This window comes from Phytophthora parasitica (genome assembly GCF_000247585.1).
Source record: "Phytophthora parasitica INRA-310 unplaced genomic scaffold supercont2.26, whole genome shotgun sequence".
In the NCBI taxonomy this organism is placed as follows: domain Eukaryota; phylum Oomycota; class Peronosporomycetes; order Peronosporales; family Peronosporaceae; genus Phytophthora; species Phytophthora nicotianae.
Genome location: NW_008649012.1, coordinates 539421 through 550041, shown reverse-complemented (window position 1 = coordinate 550041; position 10621 = coordinate 539421). Strand labels below are relative to the sequence as shown.

General features: G+C 51.0%; 5 protein-coding genes across 8 annotated transcripts; 3 read left to right on the top strand and 2 right to left on the bottom strand.

Annotated features, from left to right (window-relative positions):
- On the top strand, positions 1-1869 carry PPTG_11173 (hypothetical protein). The gene has a single exon (XM_008907457.1). It carries the CDS (start codon positions 625-627, stop codon positions 1762-1764), a length of 1140 nt encoding a protein of 379 aa, XP_008905705.1. The 5' UTR covers positions 1-624; the 3' UTR covers positions 1765-1869.
- PPTG_11172 (hypothetical protein) lies at positions 1751-3004 on the bottom strand. Of its 4 annotated transcripts, XM_008907453.1 has the most exons (5): positions 2877-3004; positions 2673-2812; positions 2474-2606; positions 2294-2381; positions 1751-2212 (listed from the first exon to the last, which is right to left on the bottom strand). In XM_008907453.1, the coding sequence occupies exons 1-5, from the start codon at positions 2955-2957 to the stop codon at positions 1845-1847; spliced, it is 810 nt and encodes a 269-aa protein (XP_008905701.1). In that variant the 5' UTR covers positions 2958-3004; the 3' UTR covers positions 1751-1844. The 4 variants fall into 4 exon arrangements, with proteins under 4 accessions (XP_008905701.1, XP_008905702.1, XP_008905704.1 ...); XM_008907454.1 differs by having other exon boundaries at positions 2673-3004; XM_008907456.1 differs by having other exon boundaries at positions 2474-2812.
- A 232-nt stretch (positions 3005-3236) lies between these two features.
- Positions 3237-6384, top strand: PPTG_11171 (hypothetical protein). Its single transcript, XM_008907451.1, has 2 exons — positions 3237-3345; positions 3438-6384. The coding sequence occupies exon 2, from the start codon at positions 3520-3522 to the stop codon at positions 4615-4617; it is 1098 nt and encodes a 365-aa protein (XP_008905699.1). The 5' UTR covers positions 3237-3345; positions 3438-3519; the 3' UTR covers positions 4618-6384.
- PPTG_11170 (hypothetical protein) lies at positions 4499-6114 on the bottom strand. Its single transcript, XM_008907452.1, has 2 exons — positions 4657-6114; positions 4499-4548 (listed from the first exon to the last, which is right to left on the bottom strand). The coding sequence occupies exon 1, from the start codon at positions 6060-6062 to the stop codon at positions 4752-4754; it is 1311 nt and encodes a 436-aa protein (XP_008905700.1). The 5' UTR covers positions 6063-6114; the 3' UTR covers positions 4499-4548; positions 4657-4751.
- A 701-nt stretch (positions 6385-7085) lies between the features above and the next one.
- PPTG_11169 (hypothetical protein) lies at positions 7086-9935 on the top strand. The gene has a single exon (XM_008907450.1). It carries the CDS (start codon positions 7240-7242, stop codon positions 9838-9840), a length of 2601 nt encoding a protein of 866 aa, XP_008905698.1. The 5' UTR covers positions 7086-7239; the 3' UTR covers positions 9841-9935.
- Positions 9936-10621: the final 686 nt, after the last annotated feature.

The window sequence follows — 10621 nt, the reverse complement described above, 5'->3', positions numbered from 1 at the left end:
CAACACAGCTGAAGTCATAGCGAACATTCTTGGTCCTCAACCGGTTCTCGCAGTAGCAGGCAACGCAACAAGTGTTGCAGCTGTGGTATGAACCGGAACATGACTCTACTAACACAGTTTAGTACTGGAAGATAGCGGGAGTAAGTGCAAGAGTGACCGTGGAGACTGCTGCAGACGGTCGGTTGACCAGGAGAGCAGCTCAGATACTCGACGTGACAAACTGAAGCAGATCATGAAGCTGTCTCTGTGGAAGAACAAAGCCGATGAGTGCAATGAAGTCGTGAGAGGAGACGACGCGTTGGTGTTGTTTGACGAGAACTGCTGCTTGAGAATCAGAGCGTTAAGATCATCGCGTGAATTTCTCTCGCTTATTCCCTTTATTAGTGGATTGCCAAGACAAGGTGTCGCTGTCTATGAAGATGAAGCTTATGCACCATCTCGAATCCCTATCACTTTCCAAAGCGACGAAACTACTGGTGACTTCAACTAGCAACTTCAAATAGGTGACCGGTCGTCTGACTCCCCATTGAAAGAGAACCGTTCCTCTGCTCGGCTGTTTCGGTTCGAAGGAAACCATCGCGTCGAGCTACCTGACACCTCGTCAGTTTAGAGTAGCCCGAGAGTATGGCAGCTGCAGAAGCCTTGCTGGCCTATGAGCCCTTGCAACAGCTCCAACACGAGAACTACCTCTTGCGCGAAGAGAATCGGCGACTTCACAGTGAGGTTCGAGAGCTGCTGCGATGGAAAGAGAAGGCTATAGCTCACATGGCTGCGATGGCGCCTGCTCGTCGGCGTGCTGCACGTGAGGTTGAGCATGCAAAACAACTTCAACAGCAACTTCGCACCGTTGAAACTTCACTGAAATCCCGAGGCGCGCTTGAGCTAGCTACAACGGAGTTGGAGACAGAACGTGAGGCTCTTCAGCATCGTATCGAGGTGCTCAAGCGTGAGAATGGTGCGCTGAAGCTTCATAGCGAGCGCAGTAATCGCCGAGCTGACGAAGCTGAAGCGCAACTCGCAGCCATGGGAGAGTCATTTCGTCTTCACCTTGAGCGGCTTGTAGCAATGCGAGAAAGTCTTGATGAGAGTGGGGATGGCAAGAGCAAAAGCAATAAGGAGAATTCAACAGAGACTACGAAGAGCAAGGAAAACAACCCAAGCAACAGTCCTAGCACTACCATTGGTAATCAGGACCCTGGGAAGCCAGAAACTGAAGCGGACGATGCAGATTCATCGTCCTCAGACTCGTTGGGCTCTGCTGCTTTAGTGATGGGACTGGACGCAGTGGCGTCCAAGTGTCTATCGTGGCTCCAGCAGCATTTGGCACAATCATTCGCACAACAACAGCAGAAGGCTTCACATTACGAAGCTCAGTACGAAGAGATGAAGCGATTAAAGGAGCAAGTGCAGGCTGCCGGTCGTATACCGGAAGAGTTAGCTGAACAGCATGCCAAACAGGCTCGTGAACTGATAGAGCTACGCGACGCTCACGAACAACTGCAGCAACGAGTAGCTGATGCAGACAACATGGTGATTGTGCAGCAACAACGTCGAGAGGACATGGTAACGCGGTTGCGTCTCGTTGCAGGCGAGGTGCGTCAGTACTTGAGACTCGTGCGAGGCGAAATTAAGCGCAAGTTTGGCTATCTACCAGAGGCTATCGCCCATGCTGAGAGCTGGGCGAGGATCGCTGAAGCGCTGGAACTGTTGCTGTGTCAGAGTTCAGATCGGTGCACTGCTCAAGCTCGCAGGAAGGCCAAATGAATGAAAGATACCATGTTGAAGTTGCCATATCTGCACTACTACATTATCTCACTAATTTATGGCTATGGCTGTGCTCACGATTAGGCCGATGGACGCTGTCGCTTCCTCTGTGACCTGCGTAGTGACTGATCTTGGTCTTTCGCGGGCTCTTCCTGTGGTTTTTCGTTTTTCTTCTTGGCAGATGGTGGCGTCACGGACTTATCACGCTTCCGCTTCGTAGCAGGAGAGGTTGCCTTCATCTTGCTGTGGACGGAACCAGTTGCAGCTCCGTCGTGCGCCTCGGCATAAAGACACAACTGCACACGCTGTGCTGTCCACGATTCGGCGTTTCCGGCTTTCTCGTCGTCGTTTGCAGCTCGCTGTTCGTTCAGCCACTTGGCCTTGGCGCGTAACTGCTCGGCGAAGCTCAGAAAGTGCGGCAGCGTGTACTTGCGCGGGCCAATAATGCCTTTAACCGAACACCAAGGCGACACCAAAACCGTTAGCGAAAAAACTTATTCCTGAGAAGGACAGACTTTACGATCCGCACCCGCGATCGCCTCCAACGCTTCGTCCGCCATGAACGGCACGTTCTCATCGTACGCTGCCAGCACTGCCGACGCCGTGGCCGGTCCCACCTGAATGATTCACCATGGCGTTTCCAACGTTAGCTAAAGCTGAAGCAGCTGTGGCTTTGAACAGACAGAGTAGTAGATTGGCTGTAACGAACCCCTTTCAGGACACATACTGCATCTGTAGCAGCGCGTAGATCCCCGCTCTTGAGCTCCTTAAACGCGTTCAATGAGGCCTGTTTGACGTCGCTCTCGCTCAACCCCGACACGAATTTCATGAGCTGTGGTCGCCTACACATTGCAGCGAGTCAAGAGGCGGTTTCTATATAACGGAGGACCCATCAGCTGCAGACGCACCATTTTCCCTTCTTGAGTTTCCATTCCATGAGGTGTTGCAGCTCCTGTTGCGTCACGTACGGCTCAGGCCCACGCGCCCGTACAATTGGCGGAAAAGTGGCCAGATACCAGGCATCCAGCGTCGCCAGGTCGCTCTTGTTCTGGAGGTGGAAATGTCAGTGGGTGGCGACTGAAATCCTTTCCATAGAGCAATATCAAACAAACCTGCGCCTGCAGCACCTCGTCGTAGCGAGCCCAGAGCGCCACCCAGGCTGCCTCGGACGACGAGCTCCACAACGTCGTCATGATCGGATTTTCTTGGCGTGGTACACCCCACAGTCGTCACGCTGTGGAATTTAGCGTTTGCTCGTCACATCCATTTCAACCAATCGAAATCGAAACCCGTCGCATTCGCACTTTGAAGCCCGTAGCAGTTTCATCAAATCTATTGAATCAAGGAGGTTCCGTTTCGATGTTGTTTCTGTTACTGACGCAGGCGATGCGATGTCTGACAATACATTCTGGCAGGCATTCTAAAGGATAATCCCTACCCCCTTAACGAAGCAAAGTCCACTCTATATTTATAGCTCTTGAGGCACGTGAGGCATTACCAAAAATTCTAGGCAAGCCTCCAAGCAACTTGCAGCGAGTGCGTGGCCTCTTCGCTGGCTCTTCCTGATCATCCAAGCAGCAGGTAATTGCCACTTTGATCCGCGTGTCAAGTCGGTTGTTGCCTGTCCTCACCAGAGCCGCCTCTAAATCTGTGTCTGCTATTCTTGTGCTTAGTCTGCAATCGGCGCCAACTCCGACACATTGAGACCAGCAGCTACTTTTACATAGGACAATCAACCAACAGGCACTGTGCACAATGGACGAGAAAGAAGCTGCTAAGGCCAAGTTGCTCATTGCAACGCTGCAGAAGTACGGCTACGATCTGGAGGATCCGTCACGCACAAGCTCAACTACCAGCACCAACTCGAGCTCCGATTCGTCCTCCACCGAGTGGAGCCCGGACGACGACGTGGAGCCCGCTGGAGCTCGTCGCTTCAGCGTTACGTCATCAGCCGGTATCTTAGCACTGCGCGACCGTAAGAATCAGCAGAGCGCACTGCACATCGCCGCCAAGAAGGGCCACTTCGACGTGCTGCGCGCTCTGGCCAAGCTCCCGCGACTCTCCGAGCACCTGAACGCCGGCGACCGACACTGCAACACGGCGCTGCACTTCGCTGCCAGTAGTACTCGATCTAATGCGCCGGACCTGGTGGAACTCCTACTCAACTTGGGCGCCAATCCGTCGGCCATGAACGTCCGCGGACAGACCCCACTGGCCATCCACATCATGACAGCCAAGCCCGAGACACCTACAACCATCACCAAACTCTTCATCGATAAATTCCGGCAACTGAAAAACCCTTCGTCTTCATCGACACCTTCATCTCCATCGTCTCCTACCGGTCTCCGTGCTCCAGTCCCGTGTGCCACGCTGAACGAGTTGGTGAGTGGCACCACGTACTTGCACATGGCGGTGGAGCGTCAACTGGGCGAAATCGGCGGTGCGCTGGTGCAGGGAGGAGCCTCTATCAACGTACCGGACCACAACGGCGTCATGGTGAGCGACACGATCCCCAAGAAGCTGCTGGTGAAGCTCATTACCTTCATGACGGAGGGCTCGCAAGTGGCTCCTTCGGACATTGTGCGTGGCAGCTGCAAGATCTGCCGCAACCCGAAGAGCCTGCTGGATCCTCTGAAAGACTGCGCTCTCTGTGGTCGTGCTGTGTGCAAGAACTGCTCGCAGAAGGCGTCGGAGATCCGCAAATCGACCTCAGACGGCAGCTATGCGACGCTCAAAGACAAGGACGAAGGCCGCTTCTGTGCTGTTTGCTGCACCGTCAAGATCCTCAAGAGCAAAAAGCACAACGAACGTGAGAACTTCAACAAGAAGCTCATGGGCTGCGGCATGAAATAGACTCATGGGCGACAAACGGAACAAAGTGACGGTACTTACTTAAAACGGGAGTCTTTGATATTGTGTTGCTTTTGGTGTTCTTGTTGCTCTGTCCTGCGTCTAAAAGTTACAGTGACGAGAGCTTTGTGTACACATTAACCAATGAGTGCATTGTACGAAAGGTATGTGAGCGAGGCGGCTGCGAATACGGCACCAGCGTAGGCAAAAATGAGCGCTAGACGCGGGGAGTAGAAGGCGTCGCGCTCCACGAGATACCCACGTGACACCTCATACAAGAAGAGTCCAGGGACTGTGAGTGCAAGGACGTTACCTGCGACAGAGCCGACGAACGCCATGACGGTGCCCAAGTTGCGTGAGGACATCGAGAACAAGTGCGCGACCAGCAAAAAGGCTACAGTGATGGCTGTGCGGAACGGTAGACTCTCTCGGTCGTGACCTAGACAGCAAATCTCCACGAGTTGACGCAACGGTTGGAACGTCATGGGAGTCTTCAAGACCATGCTGATGCCCAGCGCTAGGCGAGCTCCGTTGATGAGCGTGTCGTTGGCGTCAAAGCCCGTCAGGATGTCGCTTGGCGGTTGTCCGTGGAAGCACGCGTAGCCCAGATAAGCGAAGAGAAGATAGATGAAGAGACCCCACCACACGAGCGCCTTGTGCACGTGTGTCATCTGCGTCTTGTCGTGGATCTCCTGGTAAGCACGCGGGACATTGAGTTGACACACGAAACTCAATGTGACGATGGGGAGTGCGTATGCGAGTGCTGCGAGCTCTGAGTTAAACTCGTCTGCTGGATTCCTCGGGATCTTCGCTGCAAACTCGGGGTCGTTCTGAGCTGTTCGGATACCGAGCGCCACGAGGATGTAGAGCAGACACAGCAGTACTAACATGTTGGCGAAGCGGAGCTCATGGATGGTCTCGGGAAGGCAGAGCGGGATGCCCACGAGCATGAAGACCAGGCTGATGGTCCTGCGGCTCATGATGTCCACTAGGAAAGGCTCGAACAGGTCCATAGCGATGACCATGTAACTCACGATGGCACCGAATAGCAGTGCGAGTGTCAACAGTCGAACAGCCCAGACGCCGGCGGCACCGAAGAGGCGGGAGCTCAGCGCCTCGTATGAGAACTCGCAGGCGGCGTCACAGCACACGCTGAGTATCTCGCAGGCGTGGAAGGCTAACCACGCACTCATGGCAAACAGTAGCAGAGCGGGGACCTGTCCAACGGCCTGTACGACGCCCGGGAGAGTCAAAACGCAAGCTCCCGTCATAGTCGTTGCAAGTCCCAGGAAGGACGAGAAGGCCGACCCCTCCTCTGTGTGACCGGGGGCACGCACGGGCGTGGACAGAGGCAATGCCGAGGTGGCGGTTGGTGCTGACAGCTTCTGCGACGGACTCAGTGCCGCGCTGGTCGTCCGCAGCAGCGGCGAGGACTCGCGGGAGGCCATGAGCGGTGACGGATGCGCAGTCGGAATGACGTCGTTTCGGTGGCTAAAGTCGCGAAATGGTCTGGTTGAACTTTCGAGGACTATAATTTAGTCCAGATTTTGTTATTCTTCAACTTGTTTTGGCCGCGTAATCAGCTTTTAGGCCGAACACGAAAACCACCGCGGTCGAATTTGAGTTGATCATCCTTCGAACGTTGCAACCGTGTTCACGCATGCCAGTAATTAATTGAGGACTGTTAAAGCGTAGAATGTATGCCTTCAATCGGTTGGAAGATGACGGCTACCAGTATCCCAAAAAATAGATTGCTGCAGTATAGTGCGAAGTGTGGTCTTGAAAGGCAGATGACCTCCAACTTGAGAGAGCCGAGTCGACACGCTCTGCCGCATGTGTCCTGCAGTCAAACGAGGCGAGCTGGCTTAATGATGGTCGATAAAGATGGCTTTCGGTCCGATAGCGGTCTTTGCACATTGAGCCTTGTCCGATATGATCCCCATTAATAACGCGGAAGACGCTGCACGTTGTTCCTGCTGGTTTTGCGCCTCGATGCTTTCGTCGCTAGAATGGACACGAACAGTGACTACGCTACTCTTTATGATTGACGAAACCAGTTTTCAATTCACGAGTTCACCCGACACTGGGACGTCCAAGTGACCAACGATATATTGTTACACCACCATATCATACTACGTTTGGAATAACGACAGTGTGATGTTAGTGAGGAGTATATTCATGCAAATGACCACACACGGTATGTATTCCGACCATGTACGTTGGACGGTATCGCTTTCAATTTGAGCCTGGCTCAAGCAGATTCGCTTGAAGCGACTGGTCTGATGCGAATCGCTTCAGACCAGTCGATTTTTTTTACTTAAAATTTCTAACGGATAGCAAAAAACTACGATCTGCATCACGTTCTCGATCCAAGAGCGTTATGCAGATCATAAACATAAATGACGTGCCCGCTCCAGATTACGGTACATGAACCCGTGTATGGTTTCGTCTGATCGCATTGCGTCAGAGGCGTGATAGGCTCCAACCATGGAGGATTTACCGAGAACTAGCTCGATTCGAGGCTCGAGCTCCACAGGCTTCCCGATCGCAAATGCAATCCTTTGTATGTGTACCAGGTAATTCAGCTTGCTCCCGATGACCGCATTCTAGGATTTACAAGCACCAATGAGCAAGGCAATGAGCAAGGTATGGCTCAGCACCGCGAGCGTGACAAGACCCCACTGTGCTTACAATGGCGATCACCAATCACCTCGGTGTCGTTTTCCTAATTCAGCGACTGCATATGACGATGAAGACAACGACTGTGACGGAACGGATACCAAGAACACTACCCAGGCAAGAAATACACTCCTGGCTGTTGGTTTCTGGTCGGGTCCGTGGAGTGGATGGCTGTTCACCTACGCTTTCTCGCTATTTTGCTTTTCGATAAGCCGGTGTGTAGCGCTGTCTGAATTGACCGCGATGTACAGCAATCCCAGGGACAGCACCAACGCCGTCAAGATGGCAGCATTGGGGCTTGGATTTATGGAGGATTTCGTCTGCACGACCTACTTCACATGTACGCTGTGGTTGTTCGACACCGCCAAGCACGCAGTCAGCAGACGTTTTGATTCTAAGAGGTGGCAACAAAGCTGTGTGACGTCAAGAACTATCGGAAATATCGCTACTTTTACAGTGTCATGGTTACTATTCTTCGTAATGATGACGCCTTTCGTCGTAGACTTAGTACTCGTGATTAATCGCGAGATGCGCTTCACCTTCGATCTCGTTACAATGGCTATCAGTGAGAAAGAATTTGTCGGTGCTGCCCCCATTTCGGCCGAAGAAATTCAACGAGGCGTTGTGGCTACGATTCTGATGGTGATGGCCAGTACGGTATTTGCTTCTGTGCGAACAAAGGCGAGTTGGGCCGACCTAACAAACTGGAATCCAGCGCATCTCATTACTGATACACGAAGCGGTACAGTGGCAACTACGAGAGTTGCGAGGGGTTTTAAGTATGTGGAAGTAGCTCTCGAAGAAGGCACCGAGACTGAGGTTACTACTGAAATCGAAGATATCAAGAAGGTCTCCTCTGACAAGGAAAACCGCACCTACCAACGGCTCATTTACCAGCACGCTTTACGGGTCGCTGTCGTTATCGCGGTTCTCGTTGTCATTCCTACTGCTGTGGTGGCGTTACGTTGCGTGTGCTCCCCCCTGGTTGCTTACGTTGGTATGAACGCGACGCTCAATGAATTATTTGGCCACGCTTTGCAGCCAACTCCGTCAGATGCCACATTTACGAACATGAAGGGAGACAAGCCTTGGGTCGAGGCTTTTATCCATCCAACAGAGAAGCACGAGTTGTTTGGAGACGATTCGCTTTACCGACGTACCACAGGTTTTTACGGAGACCTTGCGTTTGATGTCGACGTATCGGAGGACAATCCACCCAACGTTCTAGTAATTGGAGTTGAATCGTTCCGGTTCCGAGATTCGCGCTACCTTGTAGGCGAAGAAGACCCTTCCAACCTGTTCAAGGGCACCAACATGACTATCACACCGAATTTTGATAAGTGGGCTAAGCGCGGGGTTGCTCTCCGTAACGTTTGGTCTAGTACTCCAACGAGCCGTTCACTGGAGAGTCTACTGTTCGCACAGGTACCGTATGATAGCACTCTGAGAACTGGAATCACTGGTGGGAGGAAAAAGACAAAGCTGTCTGGCTTACCACAGCTCTTCAAAGCGAAGGGATACGAGAATTTCTTCACCACTGGTTGCCCGACACGTTTTGAAAACTGGAACGTTTTTCTACCTGCTCATGGCTACGACGTCGTACTGGAATCCAAGGAGATGGCTTTAATTGCAGAAAATCGACTCGGGATTACCCATGACCAATGGTTTGGCAAGGAGCAACGCGCATTCAAATGGGGTGTTCATGATGATGTCAATCTGCGACTTCTAGGCGACATGCTTATCGAAAAGACGAAATTACAAAAGATAAGAGTAGCCAGCGGCGAGTCCAAGAAGCCGTTATTCGTAACGCACTACACCATCTCCAGTCATGCACCTTTCAAAGCACGTCCGAAATGGTACGCGAAAGCTGACAAACCAGACTTCTCGGCTCTTTATGAGGGGGAGAAGAATGCGAAAGACATCAAGAACTACCTTGAAATGCGGCATTTCACAGACCTACATCTAGGAAAACTCATGGACCGTATGGAGAAGGAAGGTATTCTCAACGACACCATCGTGGTCATTGTCGGCGACCACGGCCAGGCACCTGAGGCTGAGGTGACGAATACTCATGAAGAATCAGTGACGCGTGTTGCTGGTGCTATTATTGCTGAAGGACGACTAGGAAATGCTGCTGGTCTCATCATTGAAGACGCTGTTGAGCAGTACGATATTCTCAACACATTGGCCGATATAACTGGTCTGCCTGAAGGAGGTTTTGTGCAGAACGGTATTGGACGCTCACTTAAACGGAAGGTCCCTTTCGGAGAGCGTGTGGTCTTCAGCAACGACCCTAGTCGAAAGATGTCAATTGTACGAGGCCACAGGCGTCTGCGTTATGATCAAGTGACTGCATCGATGATGCTGCACGATACTGAAAATGATCACGCGATGACCAGGGATCTGTTTCCAGGACTTTCAGCCGAAGAGCGGGCTGAATGGGAGTATTGGCGTGACCATGGCCGTCATGTCACCGCGTATTATACGAAGCGGTGGGACAATAATTGCTTACTTGCAGTTAATTGTACTACCCGTACCGATAATTAGACGACTACATGTAAATTTCAAACGCTCGACGTATTGAGCTGATTTAGTGCAGTTTAGCAAGCAATAAGGAAAGGTAGTCAGCTAACATACATGCATTTCATATAATACTACTACGTAGTATCATTATACTTTGGCCCGAGCACTTGGAATAAAATAATATCATTGTCGTCGCTTCCTTAGTGAATTTTGCTAGAAATCGTGCCCGATAGTTGTTTGGTATCGCCAAATCTCTTTTAAAAAACGATAGATGTATTGAAAAATTCCTCAAGTTTCGTTCAAGAGCTCCGATTACATTTTTATTTCCAATAGGTTAGCTGCATCATTCTTTATTGTACGGATACGGCCCATAATATCAGTTTTATGGTGTCAAATATATTGAGTTGTAATATTTTTTCCGACCATGGATTGTAAAAATGCCATCCCGAATAAAAGACCTCTTCTAAATATTTCTATTTAAATAAAAAAAACTAAATTAAAATACAAGCGGTTTGAAAACTATGCATTTGGTGCAGTATCATATAGAACAACTCTTTACGTGTTGACGTGTGCGACGGATTTTAATAGGGCGCTACGTGTTGACGGAGTTTTAGAAAGTTTTCGAAGGTACTTTGAAGGAAACACAACCAAGATATCTAAGACAACGCTGTTTGAGAACAACTAGCCCAAGATGCCCACCAGACAACGTTTCTATTAGGCGTAGCCTACAGAATCTGCAGGGCTCTTTAGTTTATTCAACATAAATAGAGGATCTCGGAACAATCAGGAAACACAACAAGAGACA